We start from the raw sequence: 16,048 nt of genomic DNA, 5'->3' as shown, positions 1-16,048 counted from the left end.
ATAACTTTTTGAATACTACATGACTTTTAAAGACTCTTTAAAAGTCTTAATCGAATACCACACGACTTTTAAAGACTCTTTAAAAATCTTGATTGAATACCGCCTAACTTTTAAAGACTCTCTAAAAGTTTGAATTGAATACCTCCAAACTTTTAAAGTTCATAAAAGTCATTAAAACTCTATGAAAGTCATGATTAAATACACCCCCCTAAGTTTACATGTTTTGCCTTGGATCCACGTAATGTCTCTTGGGCTTAAAAGCTTGAGGCGAGTCTAATATATCCAAAATATATCAAACAACTTATGAGTGCTGATGGATTATATGAACCCGGGGGTCCGGATTATACAACCCGTATATAAGATTGAATATGATGAACGAATAATAAAGTGATAAATATTGTATTAATGGAGTGAACAATGCTATTACAGAGGTTCGGGACGTGTAATAACGATACAAATATTGTAGGAAAGGTAGAAAATGCTTGAATAGGACATCGGGGGGGTGTTTTTATATGCTACAAACCTCTAATCGCTCCCCCTAAACCGGGGGATGGTTGGATCTGGCGCTTTGACCGCGTCCTAGCTCAGGACTGGGTCCAAAGCGTGGGCCCGGGGTACGTGGGAGGAGTCGCAACTGCCGCCGCACGACTCGGACAACGCGGGGACCCCGTCCCAGCCGAGCCCGGAGCTCGGCCGGGCCGACCCCAAAGGGTGGCCGACCTTACGTAGGCCGACCCCAAAGGGTGGCCGACCCTACGTAGGCCGACCCCGGGGTGCCGAGCCCATGTTGGCCGACCCCGAGGTGGCGAACCCATGTTGGCCAACCCCGGGGTGATTCGTCACTCCGTGTGCACAGTAACCGAGGACCCCGTAGTAGTAGTCGAGGACCCCGGGGAGGTAGACCCCTCCATGGTCTGTCCGGCCGCGTGCGTAGTCCACTCGGTGTCGGGTGTGATCCGCTCCATATTTCTTCGCTCCAGGTCCGCTCTGTAATTATTCCATCATCAATCCCCCACTCTCGGGGCTGCGAGAAGTCGTCAACCCAAGAGAGTACCAAAGCCGCTTGATAATTACGGACCCCTGTCGTGTTTTAACGCTTTATCTTTTGTCTATGCTTGCTGTTGTGCAAGCTATCGCCCAAGCGGCGTCCATGGAGAGCTTGTTGGGGACCCTTCAGGCGCAGCTGGGGGACGAGATGAGTGGTCGCAAAGAGTTGGAGGCGGCGCACATGGCCATGGGGAGCAAGTCTGCTACGTTGGAGGGCAAGTATGTCGAGTTGATTGCCAGCCGTGCGCGGGAGTGCCAGGCGCATGAGGAGGCTTTGAAGGCAACCGTGTCGAGCTACAAGGACTCCAAGGTGTTCATTAAGAGGGTGGCCGAGACCTCTTCGAGAGGTCGGCCGAGACCTCCACGAGAGGTCGGCCGACACCTCCTCGAGAGGTTGGCCGAGACCTCACCGAGAGGTCGGCCGAGACCTCACCGAGAGGTTGGCCGAGACCTCCCCGAGAGGTTGGTCGAGACCTCCTCGAGAGGTCGACCGAGATCTCTTCGAGAGGTCCGTCGAGACCTCCCCGAGAGGTCGGTCGTCACCTCCTCGAGAGGTTGGCCGAGACCTCCCCGAGAAATCGGTCGAGACCTCCCCGAGAGGTCGACCGAGACCTCCTCGAGAGGTCGGCCGAGACCTCTTCGAGAGGTCAGCCGAGACCTCCTCGAGAGGTAGGCCGAGACCTCCTCGAGAGGTCGGCCGAGACCTCCTAGAGAAGTCGGCCGACACCTCCTCGAGAGGTCGGCCGAGACCTCCTCGAGAGGTCAATCGAGACCTCTTCGAGAGGTCCGTCGAGACCTCCCCGAGAGGTCAGTCGTCACCTTCTCGAGAGGTTGGCTGAGACCTCCCCGAGAGGTCGGTCGTCACCTTCTCGAGAGGTTGGCTGAGACCTCCCCGAGAAATCGGCCAAGACCTCCTTGGGAAGTCGGCTAAGACCTTGTCGAGTGGCGAATGAGGTCGGATCTCGTGCCCCCTTTAGGGTAGCCCTATGACTCCATGTCACCGCACTTGGGCGGCTCCTCCCGTTCGGCAATAGGCGAGGTGGGACCTCGTACCACCCCAAGGGTATCTAGATTGTGTTATGCCCGTTCGGCGTTAGGCGAGGTTGGACCTCGTACCGCCCTTAGGACGTTTTAGAGATTCTGGAGTCGGAGTCCTTTGACTCGCGCCCCGAACCCTTCAGTTCGGCGATAGGCGAGGTCGGACCCCGTATCGCCCCTAGGGCGTTAAGGTTGCGTTACGGCTGTTCGGCGATAGGCGAGGCCGGACCTTGTACCGTCCTTAGGACGTTTTAGTGGTTCTGGGGTTGGAGTCCTTTGACTCGCGCCCCGAACCCTTCCGTTCGACGATAGGCGAGGTCGGACCCCGTATCGCCCCTAAGGCATGTATTACAGGGTACGACCCAGGGTATGTATTTATACGGATCAATAATCTCCCTAGAGAAATATATGAATAATGTAAAGTGGTGAAAAGATGATTGCAGGGAATCAATACATAAGCTAATAAATAAATAGGTAGGACGCACGATATTTAACGTGGAAACCAATATGGTGAAAACCATGAGCCTTTTTGGGCTAAGCCAAGCCGAAATCCACTAAGTTGTAGGTGTAGTACATGTACATAGGTAAGGCCCTGGCCATGAAATATATGGAAGAAGAAAGAAGAGTATATGTAGAAGGGAAGTTTAATATTTGAGACCGGCGTGAATCCCTTCGTATGTAGCCCGGAGCCTTTATATAATGCTATTTGTGCAGTTGTAACATCCCGTAGCCTTTCCTATTTTCTTGCCATGATGACATCTTCTCTTTGACTAATATATTATTATTATTATTATTATTATTATTATTATTATTATTATTATTATTATAAAATAATAATAATAATAATAATTAATAATAATAATAATAATAATAATAATAATAATAATAATATGGCATGCATATTATATTATTCCATCATGAGTCCCCCTCTTTCTTAACCGCAAGTATTTTTCGGTATAAGAAAGTAGAAAAACGGATGTTCACCGAATAAAAATGACACTCGGAGTGCATCTTAACGAGCAATGTAGTCCGGACTACATGTTTGTGCACGAGGCATCAAAGTTGTGACCTTCCTCGCTCGGAGCGTTGAGATCATATGAAAGTTACGGCTAGGTGCGCAGAGCACCCATGAGTCATGGTTAGGTGCACAGAGCACCCATGAGTCACGGCTAGGTGCACGGAGCACCCATGAGTTCATGGAAATCGTTCCCTGCATGCTAAATAACACATGATTAGTGGGTCGTGCCACTAGTATTGATTTAAATAATTTGAAATTAAAATTGAAGATAGGTTCGGAAATCTCTATCTTCCCTTAATTTAATGTGACTAATACCAAACTTATTCGTTGAAACGATAGTTGTAAGAGGTAGCGCAGAGCTTACCCTGTAATTTAGGTGGCAACGCAGGGCTTGCCTTACAATACAATTGGTAGCACAGAACGTACCATATCATATTAGGTGAGTGGCAGCACCGAGCTTGCCAAATTATGTTGTTGTTCGAATAAATTAGCGGTTGGCCACATCAAATCAAATAATTAAATAATAATAATAATAATAATAATAATAATAATAATAATAATAGCAATAATAACAATAATAACAATAATAATAATAATAATAATAATAATAATAATAATAATAATAATAATAATAATAATAATAATAATACTTATCCTTAGTATTTGGGAGGAGGGGGAGATAAATTCTCACGCAAAGAATCATGACAGTCCAAAGCCTTCAACTTCAAATAGCATAGAATCATGACAGTCCAAAGCCTTCAACTTCAAATAGCATACAATCACTATATTAGTGGATTGTCTTCAACTTTAAATAGCATACAACCACTGGATGGCTAGATTAGTGGATTGCACAAAATGTAACAGTCGTTGCCGTCCTCCCCCTGCGTTGCCGCAGGTGACCCTTCCATGCGCAGCCATCGTTGAAACTGCACTACAGGAGATAGCATTCGACCGCGCGAGCCTCGACACCGCAGGGCCTGACACGGATATTTGCTGCCTTGTGACGCCCAATGGCAACAATTAATCCGGAGGCGAAGCACCAACACGGTAGTAGACGGGTGCAATCTGATGTGCACCCGAACTGGAAAACCGAAGCCGCCGCCCTACCTTGCCTCCTTCGTCTATTCTCCGACGCGAAACCCACCTCAGCAATGGTTTAACGGTGGGTTTGGGCCCCGTTGGCGAACGGAGAGTTGAGGAAGTTCGTGAGGCGAGCCCCCGGTGAGATGGAATGTTTCATCTTCTTCAGATTTGCGTACATCTTCACGGCGGCGGATTTTGACCATCCAATTCTTGTGTTGTAGTTCTGACTAGTTTAGGCCTTAGAGGCTTGTCCGACGAAGCTTTGTTCACATGCTGAACTTTGGCTGCTGCTGCATTCACACTGCTCTTCATTTTCTCCAAGATTCAAGATTTTAATTTCCCAAAACTAGAGAGAGATATGAAAGGATAGAATGTGTCTTGAGAAACTTGTATTATTTGCATGGATATTGGAGATAAATGTACTGGATGGAGTAATTGAAATAAGGTTTGCTTACAAAAAAAAAAAAAAAAAAAGATTGAACGATGTAAAGATGAATAATATATCTTGTTGTGAGATTTATGAATGGAGAACAAATTAAACTTGAGTGTTTAATCAGGTAGGGATAGATAGGAGAGAGAGCACGCTTAAGCTTGTACAGCCGCTCTCAACAAGAGCACTATTGATGGAGAAAATTGATCCAAGGTACGACCTAGGGTATGTATTTATACGGATCAATAATCTCCCTAGAGAAATATATGAATAATGTAAAGTGGTGAAAAGATGATTGCAGGGAATCAATACATAAGTTAATAAATAAATAGGTAGAACGCACGATATTTAACGTGGAAACCAATATGGTGAAAACCACGAGCCTTTTTGGGCTAAGCCAAGCCGAAATCCACTAAGTTGTAGGTGTAGTACATGTACATAGGTAAGGCCCTGGCCATGAAATATATGGAAGAAGAAAGAAGAGTATATGTAGAAGGGAAGTTTAATATTTGAGATCGGCGTGAATCCCTTCGTATGTAGCCCGAAGCCTTTATATAATGCTATTTGTGCAGTTGTAACTTCCCGTAGTCTTTCCTATTTTCTTGTCAGGATGACCTCTTCTTTTTGACTAATATATTATTATTATTATTATTATTATTATTATTATTATTATTATTATTATTATTATTATAAAATAATAATAATAATAATAATAACAACAACAACAACAACAACAACAATAATAATAATAATAATAATAATAATAATAATAATAATAATAATAATAATAATAATATGGCATGCATATTATATTATTCCATCAAGTGCCAAATATTACTACGTTCAGGTAGCGTTTATGGGCTGATTTGGGATTAAATGTGCTTGATTTGTGTTTAGAATGCTCAATTATGTGATTGAATTGTGATTAAAGGACTAATATTGCACTTTTTTTTTAAAAAGGAAATTAGGGTCAATTCAAGGGTAAATTGGATAATTTGGAGCCAAAATATAATGGAAGTCAAATTCCTACTATTACGAGCTGAGTTACACTCGTAACAGAGTGCGTAACAGGAGTATCCGAATTCCGAAGGACATATCTATTATTACGAGTCGTTTTTCTGCTCATAACGCTAAGCGTAATGGAAGCTATATGCATGCTGATTCTACTATTACGAGTCGATATTACGCTTGTAATGCACCTCGTAGTTCGATGCATTTGAGAGTCAAGTTTGCTATTACACGCCCACATTACGCTCGTAGTCCACTCATAATGCAGGGCATCCGCGAGGCCTTCTTGTCGTTACGAGGCACGTTACACTCGTAAGGATGGACATTCCGAAAAATATAAAAAGACGAAGTTGGAATTTTAGAGGGGAGCTTTTCGTTTATTAGGTTTTCTCCTTAGACTACTTTAGATTACATTTCTTCCCTTTACATTTTCGAGCACTTTTATATACAATTCCTTTCTAATTTCAATTCCAATTTCAATTTCCATTCACTACTTAGATTTACTTTCAATTGCAACTTTGGATCAAGGATTGAAGAATTCTAATTTCAATATAGATAAGTTCATATTCATTTTCATTTCTTACAATTTACTTTGTGCTTTGATTAATTTGATCTCTTTATTGTGATAGTTATGGATTGTGCTTTTGTTATTGAATTCCTTGCTATTTTCCTTTCCATTATGTGTGAGTAGATCTCTTAGGAGGGTGATATGAATGTAGATTAAGTTTTTTGAGATGTGATCTTGAATTGGTTGAGTAGGGAAGATGAGACTAGATTTGGATGGTGTTATCAAAATGATTGAGTCTCAATTAGGAAGTGACAACCTAATCTAGAGGGGTTGATTTCCATGCTTTACCTTTGAGAAAAGGGGAGTATGCGATGTCTAAGACGCCAAGTATTCGATGAAATGCTCCTTAGCCACTTATGAGTTATGAGGCATGAGAATGTCCTTAAGTTCTCTGAAAGTGTGGAATGGCATTTAGAAATGCTTCCTCCTTGTTAATATGACATCCATTATCCAATCAATTGACTCTTTTCCTTGTTCCCGATTTGACCGCATTTTCCCGTCCTAGTCCAAGTTCCTATTCCCCATCATTTTTATCTTTATTGTTATTTCATTCCATTGTTAGTTATTTTTATTCTTGCATTATCCAACCCCTTGCATGGGGGTAGATTTCCAATTGAAGGGTCATTACCTTGTGTTTGAGAGGCAAATAGCTTAATTCCTATGCCAATCCTTGAAAACGATATCTGATGTGAAGATACCCTCTCTCAAATCATTCACCCATAAAAACTACTTCATCAAATGGCACCGGTCTCGGGGACTAGTAGCGGTGTTTGAGCTTTTGCTTTTGTCTCAACATAAGAGAAATATCTTCTAGGAGAACATACCCATTTCTTTTTTATGTTTAGTTTTACTTCTGCATTCGTTAAAATTCATTGTATAATCGGGTTCTTTTCTTGTTTTGTTTGCAACGAAGGAGCAAAGAGAATCAAGAACTTGGTTTCCCTTGTGTAGCAACCATTGAGGGTGACAAGAAAGAATGCCCAAGCATCACCGACCACGAAAACCGAAGAACCAAGAATTCCTATTATTGTCCATGAACCATCAACCTCCAACTTTCAACCAACAACCCCACTTCTCACCAATAGAAACACATATCCACCAATCATTCATACCCCCCCCCCCCCATATGATCCTTCCCAACAACTCTATCACCATACTCCACCCCAATACCAACCACCACCTCCAAACTATCAATCGAGAGGCCAACCAATTCCCAAACCCCAACCAAGAGGGAGGTCAATCATGGACTACATGATGCCAACATAGGAAGTTTATAATAGGCTTAGGCCCCCAAGGACTAAAGCAACCAATTTTGATATGAAGCCGGAGGCAAATGAATTGGTGTCATCCTATCAATTTCATGGTCTACCATCCGAGGACCCCATTGCACATAATGCTCAAAAACTTAGATTGTTCCCACTTTCATTGGAGGGAACAACAACTAAGTGGCTTGATTCGTTCCCTCACCACCATTTTCACACATGAGAACAATTTAAGCATGAGTTCCTTTATGAGTATGTTCCTTTAACATAGATTGTCAAGCTAAGGAAGCAACTCCAAAACTTCTAACAAAGGCCTAAGCTAAGGAGTCATTGAGTGAGGCATGGAAGAGATGGTTGATTGTTCGTTTAGTGAGAATATGTAGTTTAAATTATTGATTGTGATTGTTGAACATAGTTGAGGGGGTTTTGTGCTTGGTTGATTATGGTGGATCCCTGATTTAACATTTGTTTTGATTATGTATAGATAATGGTGCACCTAAGAATGTTGATAAATCTCATAAACGTCACCGTGGGAAGCAATGAGAATCTAGCCGGGCGAGAAAGGCTTTGGACAATGAAAGGATAGTGGATTGGTATGCAGACTTATACCTTGAGGGGGATGATTTTATGCATGAAGAGAAGGAAGAATAACCAAAGGACACTACGGTTCACACCCTCACTCACTAAGAGTTCCATGAGCAAGGGCGCAAGTTGAAGTTGTCTATCATACATGCCCTTCGGTTCCAACACTTCAAGACTAAGGCGGTGAGAGGAGGCTTTACATTGAACCACCTTTTCTTAATTATTTTGGATGAAGGGAGGAGGTTGAGAGACTTATTTCTCAACCCAAGTGTAGTATCTTATTCGGATGGCGGGATGCTATATACGAGCATGTTCTATACGGGATTATTGCATCATTGGAATGCAAGAAGAACCCAAAGGAGCTTGGCAAGCCTTCCATTCACTACTGCATCTTCAACAAAGCATATCGTATTTTTGTTGATTAGTTGAGGCACAAGCTGGGCTTCTACACCAGTTGAGAGATGAAGGCGACCAACTACAAAGAGTTGTTGACAAACTTCCCTGATGAGGATGCACGGAGAACATTCTAGTCTCGAATCGCTAGACTTGGGGTGCCATGGAAGGCAAGGAGTTCACACTCCAATGAGATTGTCTAGCCAGAGCTACACTTGCTTCAAAGGATGATTGTCATGTCTATCATCGGAAGGAAGTCTAATGCAAACATGGTATATGGCCTTGATCTCCTTTGCTTGTGGAGTATAGTAACTAGTAACCCCATTCACATGGGATACCTTTGCAACCGGTTGTTGTATAACCAAGCATAGGTGAATGTTGAGGTTATTTGTGTAGGTCCCTTTCTCGCCCAGCTTTGTAGGGGCTACAAGTTGTCCACCAAGTTAGCAGGAGAGTGGATGGTGGCCGAGATGTAACCGATAGTCCTTGAAGATCTCACATGCTTCTAGCTGTAGTTGATTGTGCCACCAGACGCAGAGGAGGCAAAGGAGGAACCCTATATGCTTGTTTTCCCCCTAGGTTCCTCCCAGTAAGCGGCATTGCATAGCAGGGAGGAGATGCGGGCATTTCACTACCAGCTGCACCTGGAGGGCATGCGGTACACACGTCAGTGATCTAGATGATTGAGGGTTTTCGCCAAGACTTCTTAAGGATGTATCAACCACCACCACCATCACAGGACCACCCATGATCGTACTATTCCTTTGAGTTGATTGTTGGATTTGTTTGGACTTAATACTTGGTTGTGTACTTATTGGGTTAATGCTTTGACACTTTTATTTTCCTTGCATTTTATGCTCATTTGTTTATCTTAGACTTTTTCATTATGTAGTTTATTACTCTAGTCTAGTTTCTCCTTTATCTTATGATGTATGCTTTATTTTAGAGCAAATAACCAATTTTGGTCATACGAGTATTAGCAAAATGATAGTTTTGGTCCACATGTTTAATTCCTACCAATTTTCATTCACGATTATTGTTTTAGTACCAATTTTCATCCACGACTATTGTTTTAGTGCCAAAATTCATCATGCCGGTCACCCCTTCGTTTAAGACATGCCAAAATATGAAATTATTAAGGGTATTTTGTCATTTTCAAATTAAAACCACAATTTAATTTGAGCATGAATAAATGGATTTAAGCGCTAACATCGATCACAATTCGATGTTCTCCTCAAATTAAGCTAGGATGAGGAGGAGAACCGAATTGGGATCGATCTTAGGGTTTAAATCCCTTTATTAATGCTCAAATTGGGATCTTAAGTTGAAAAAGGGTGAAAATACTATTAAATTTTTTTAGATTTTGGCATGTCTTAAATGGAAGGGTGACCAACGTGATTAATTTTAACACTAAAATAATAGTCGTGAATAGGGGTGTAAATGAGCTGAGCCGCTCGCGAGCCCCTCGTGAGCGGCTCGGTCAAAGCTCGGCTCGAGCTCGGTCAAAATCGAGCTCGAGCAGTTCGTTTGATAATCGAGTTCGAGCCGAGCCTCGATATTCTAGGCTCGTGGCTCGTTGAGCCACTCGCGAGCCGTCTAATATATAATATTTATTATATATATTATAACATAATATAATTATAATTATAATATATAAAAATAACAATTAAAAAGTTCAAGATCAAGCTCGAACTCAAGTTTAAGATAGAGTTCGAGCTCGAGCAGCTCGAAAATTGCCGAGCTCGAGCTCGAGCATGAGCATCAGTTGATCTTGAGCTCGATCGAACTCGAGCTCGAGCTCGAGCCGAGTTTCTATTAACGAGCTCGAGCTCGAGCTCGAGCCGAGTTTCTATTAACGAGCTCGAGCTCAAGCCTACCCAAGTTCAAGCTCGGCTCGGCTCGTTTACACCCCTAGTCGTGGATGACAATTGGTACTAAAACAATAGTCATGGATGAAAATTAGTAGGAATTAAATATGTGGACCCAAAAACTATCATTTTGCTAATACTCGTGGGACCAAAATTGATATTTGCTCTTTATTTTACTTCCATCATAGCTTTTGTAACTAATGCCCTAGTTATTATGTTGAGTTTATTGGCAAAGGGATAGGATTTGATCGTTTGGACTGCCCTTCTTCTATCTTATACATTTGAGGGAGTCTCTTGCCTTATATTCCTTTTTCTTTCTTTACTTATTTTTGCCATTTCATGCTTTGCATTGCTTGTGCTCCAGGTACACACTTTTAAAGTGTGGAAAAGGAAAACCATATTTTACCCACCCCGCCCTTTCCCCATACTTGTTTTCCTTGAACATCGGGACAATGTTTCACCCTAAAGTATGGAAAAGGGTGCTCGTTGCACTTTGCACTCTCTTGTGTAGGCTATTCAGTGGAGTTCATAACTTGCAATAATTTGATGAATATGTTGTGTACTTGCAAGAACAAGAATGGTTTTCTCCTAGTATATGATTATGTCCCAAATAGAAGTCTGGACTCTTTACTCTATAGACCAAAAATCAACATCGTAGTACTGATCGACATGCAAACAGAGGTTTAACATTGTCAATGGCGTTGCTGTTGGACTGTTTTACCTGCACGAAGAATGGGAACATGTTGTGTTTCACCGCGACATCAAGTCCAGCAACGTCTTAATCGATGGAGATATGAATTCCAGATTAGGCGGCTTCGGGTTGGCAAGGTTGTATGACATGGTGACTGGTGAGAACTCACACACCACATGTGGCCGGAGACGAAGATGGGGAGGGATTGGTTTGTTTATTTAAAATTATTAAAATAAATTTAAAAATAATAATTTTGTTAATAAGATGACCATCACGTCAGCCATGATATGATGAATAGGTCAAAATTATTCATATAGACAGCTCAACTGGTCATAGAGGTGAAAAATTGGAAGAATGAATATGTCAAAATTGTATAATTATAGACAGTTTAATGACTTAATTATACTTTTTTTTAATTGGATGACCAAATTGTACTTTTTTTTTTTTGTATAAATAGGTAGTTAATTTGAACCTTTTTTCTAATTAATATATATATACTTTCGAATTGTTTTACATCAGAAAACAAACTATGTGCACAAACATACACAATTACAAAAGAGTGATACTACTCTTACTTTTTACTTCATTTTTTACTCTCTGTTGAGGTGTTATCTTTTGATTAATTTAAATAACAAAATGAGCCACTATTTTATTTATTTACTTTTATTTATTCAATAAAATTTATACCTATAACGAGACTTATAATTCAGACAAATTATGCCTTGGAAACGTGTTCACCATAAATGGTGAACACGAGGCCAAACGGCGCCCTTTTTAAGTTTAAAAAAAAAAAATCGCTAATGTGGTGTTAATGGCGCTCGTTTGGTCAGATTATGAATTTTCTGTTATGAGATTATGAATGTACTGTAAATTCATAATCTCATAACAAAAAATTCATAATCGCATAAAAGAAAAATATTTATTAAATTATGAATTTTCTGTTATGAGATTATGAATTTACTGTAAATTCATAATCTCATAACAGAAAATTCATAATCTCATAACAGAAAATTCATAATTTATGAATGTTGAAGAAGCTTGCGCTACAGAAGAGCAGCCATGGTTTCGGACGGGAATGTGTAGGCATGTTTCCAAAGTGAATGTGCAGGCATGGATTCATAATTTATGAATGTCTGAAATCATTGCTCACCCCAAATTAAAGTGAAATCGCGAAATGTTAAAATAAAGAAAAAAAGTCACGCGATTAATTAAGGAAAAAGAAAAAATAAAAAAGATAACGGTATATTAATACCGTTGAGACCGTGTTCACCATGATCATGAATGGTGAACACGATTCCATGGCATAACGATTGTATAATTAATGAGAGTACATATATCATTTTTCATTACAAAATGGACAACGACTCGATAGCAAGACGACTAGAAAAGGGAAGAGACGGTGGTACAACAGAGTGAATCTACGGAGTATTACATTATTATGGGTAGAATTGTAATTACAATATAAGGAGGGCAACGCATCAGCAGATGTCCCAATACGAGGTGTACGGAAAGACCAAGACAGATAGTCCACGTGATCCTGCTTTTCATCATCAACTTTCATGGATCCGGAATATTTGGGTCCCTTCAGGTTTCGAATGAAATATGTCCCACAATTTCTAATGGCGGGAACCTATTTAGGTTAAATTAAGATTAAAATGTTACATTTAATTACTTTCTTTCTAATTTTTCCGCTACACATTTCAACAAAAAGAATGTAAAATGTCTACGTGTTGTAATTGTTTCGTTTTAGCTTATACCATTCTCCGGTAAAATGAATTATAGTATAACCAACGAAAGAGACAAAGTGCTCGGAAATGAAATGGACAAAGTAATAGAGACAAAGTATAATTGTAGAGATTTTTATTCCAACATCTATCCCTTATACAAATGATACGACATATATATATATATATATATATACTAGCATTTTGTACCCGCGATGCGCGAAAATTCATGTCCAATATTAAAACATTGATAAATACAAATAATTAAAAATTATATTTAAATTATATATACACAACTAATATATGTATTTTGTACACACACATATATAATTTATCATTCATAGAAATTTAATTAAAATATAATTAAGTATTAAATTAATATATAATGATTTTAAATAAATGATAATTAAAAAATAGGAAAAAGATATGATAGATATAGGTGTATGGTAATAATGATGTGTTATCAATGTTAGAATTAAAAACTAACGGTGTTATAACGGTGTAAGGGTAGTTTTGTCTAATAACATTGAAATGTACAACATTTAAAGTAAAATGTACACATTTATTTACATACAAAAAGAGGGACATAAATCAAGGATATAACCTTAATTGAGGCTTATTATGTTTTTAGATATAATATACAAATGTAACATAAGTAATAATGTCAATAATAATGTTATGACTGTTATATAATCAACTCATAATGTCCACACTTAATTATATTTATAACAACATGAATAATTTTTTGTTAAAAGTTATTATTTTAGAATTTAGGTTATCTAATTTCAATTTCAATCTCAAACCATAGTATAAGTAGCATGGTTGGTGTGAGTAGTCGTGCACTCTCATCTCTTAAGAAATGTCAGGAGTTCAAAACCCCCTCTTATATGAAAAAATCAATATGGTAGTACTTTGCCCCTTAACTGGACCAGTTGGTGTAGTAAACGGGGATTACAAAATTAATTGTTTAATTAGCTGATAAATGTTTTTTAAAAAAAGACACATAAAAGGACAAACTAAGATATTAAGATTTTGATTAATAAATGGTAGATGATGTCATTTTTATAAATTAATACAGAAAAAATAAGATAAAAGTTTAAAATGCAAGAGTTTTTCCAAGTAGCGTTTTAAAATATAAACTATCATTTTAAACTCCTCATGTTTTACCAAACAAAACTTATAGATTATTTATACTTTAAAATAAACTATAAACTATACCAAACAAAGTCTTAAAGGTGTCCCCTAGCTAACATCTAGACTTATCCTTATATTTTGATCATATATTGCAACCTTAGATTTTTGCGATTAAATTAAAAAGATATGATTGAATATAAAAATGTCGATATATTATGGATTAAGACTAAAAATTACGCACTGCTGCTGAATAAAATGTAAGGTTTGTTTTCCCATGTTCAATATAATGTCCAACAACTAACGAAGCTTGACCGATTGTGAGTGTTCCAGGGCATCTAAAACATTGATGTTTGCAGTTTTGGGATGGTTTTACGTGAGATGATGCGAGAATAGGTGGAACTAATATATCCCTGCAAATCAAATGTCAAACACAACTTTGGTTGAATGTGGCCACGTGCAGTGGCTCCAGAATCATGATATTCATAACCTCTCCGCCATGGGACCTCAACTCAACTTCATTTTTCTAAAAAAAAATAAATTAAAACTTGTCACCTCATTGGTTGTGATATTTTAGGAGTGTTGTTTACTCACTGCACACCCCGTCACTCATGAAAAGTGGTTACTTGTTTCTCTTACCATCAAAAGAAAAGTAAAATCAGCATTACATATTTTAATTTTATTAGAAAAAGAAAAAGAAAAATAAGCAGTGACTTAGCATATAGCATCCACATCTGTGGATTATTCGCACAAATTAACTAACTACGAGCCATAGCATATAGCATCCACGGAAATGTGTCACTTGTACTTTATGTGGATTATTCACGGATTTTAAAAATGAGAGTGTCAAAATGAGCGACAGCCTTTGTAGCATATAGTATCCATATCTGTGGATTATTTATTCGCACAGAGTTAGTATTTTAATGCATAGCGGGCTCCGAGATGGAAATGTGTCACTTGTACTTTTCTAAGAGCATCCACATCTGTGGATTATTCACGGATTTTAAGAATGAGAGTGTCAAAATGAGCGATAGCCTCTGTAGCATAGTGGTAGTGCGTTCGCTTCGTAAGCGAAAGGTCACGAGTTCAATTCTCGTCGGGGGCTATTAATTCCAAAATATAATTAAAATTGAAATAAGGGTCAAATTGACCATTGAACTAAATTATATAATTAAAAAAAATATTCTGAAATATATATAAATTAGACCTCACGGTATATGTGGGGGGGATCATATTTATTTATTTTTTTAAAAAAATATGCGGTGGTATTTTTGTAAATAACTCGAACTTTGGTGCAAGTAACATGTTGGTAGGGAATATCCCGACCGACATAAGCTTTACCCCGACCAACTTGCCTTTGTTTTTCTCTCTTTGTTTTTGCAGGTAACAGGTCGGGCTTCATGTGAAGAACCCGGTCGGGGTCTGACCGGGAGTTGCCCGAGCAGTAGTGTCGACCACCGAGTAGTAGCCCTTTGGCGAGAGAGCTGACAAAGGACACGTGGCAGCTCTTTACGACGACAGACAGGGCACCCGGGAGGATGACACGTGGTGGCTACGTGGAGAACATGCCGAACGACCGGATTCTTGTCCCCGGCACAGCGGCTATAAATACCCACAGTAGCTACAGTGTAGGGGACTTTTGGACGATCGATAGGTTGTTACTAGAGAATCCCGACCGCAGTCAGTCGGCACTCAGAACAACCAAGTAGATTGCACATAGGGCCTTTACCGTGATCAATAAAGATATTTACTTGCTTTAATTGGTCTCGGGTTTATTTAATATTGCTTACGTAGAATTAGCAGTATCATTTTGGCGCCGTCTGTGGGGACCCGTGCGAGAAAGCAACGTCTTGACGAGCACCCGGTCTCTTTGCAATCATGTATCCGTGGGCTTACAACAACTTCGCCGACGACCAGGCGGATGCAGCGAGCTCATCTGAACACCATGCTACCCAACAACAAGGTCAGACGGTGGATCTGAATCTCAATCTCTCACCACCGCATCCGTCTAACACATACCCGGCCGCCCAACAGCCGGTGAACTACATTCAACCGGGTTACCCAACACCCGGTCAGCAATATCCACAATCGATGATGTATCCCGGTCAGTATCCATACCCGGTCCCACCTCAACCGTACGGGTATTGGCCAGGCCAACCGATGTACTACACACCCCCGGTTGGTTATCCACCGTTCACACCTGCG

General features: G+C 39.8%; 1 protein-coding gene and 1 non-coding gene across 2 annotated transcripts; both read left to right on the top strand.

The window, feature by feature from the left end:
• Nucleotides 1-1,111: 1,111 nt before the first annotated feature.
• LOC109146617 (calcium/calmodulin-regulated receptor-like kinase 1) lies at nucleotides 1,112-11,210 on the top strand. The gene is made up of 2 exons (XM_019294270.1): nucleotides 1,112-1,357; nucleotides 10,977-11,210. Exons 1-2 carry the CDS (start codon nucleotides 1,112-1,114, stop codon nucleotides 11,208-11,210), a joined length of 480 nt encoding a protein of 159 aa, XP_019149815.1.
• A 3,666-nt stretch (nucleotides 11,211-14,876) lies between these two features.
• TRNAT-CGU lies at nucleotides 14,877-14,948 on the top strand. Its single transcript has one exon. It is a non-coding gene; the product is annotated as a tRNA-Thr (tRNA).
• Nucleotides 14,949-16,048: the final 1,100 nt, after the last annotated feature.

The sequence above is a fragment of the Ipomoea nil genome, unplaced genomic scaffold (genome assembly GCF_001879475.1).
Source record: "Ipomoea nil cultivar Tokyo-kokei standard unplaced genomic scaffold, Asagao_1.1 scaffold0233, whole genome shotgun sequence".
In the NCBI taxonomy this organism is placed as follows: Eukaryota; Viridiplantae; Streptophyta; class Magnoliopsida; order Solanales; family Convolvulaceae; genus Ipomoea; species Ipomoea nil.
Note: the sequence above shows the minus strand (reverse complement) of the source record. Positions and strands in the feature narration are given on the sequence as shown.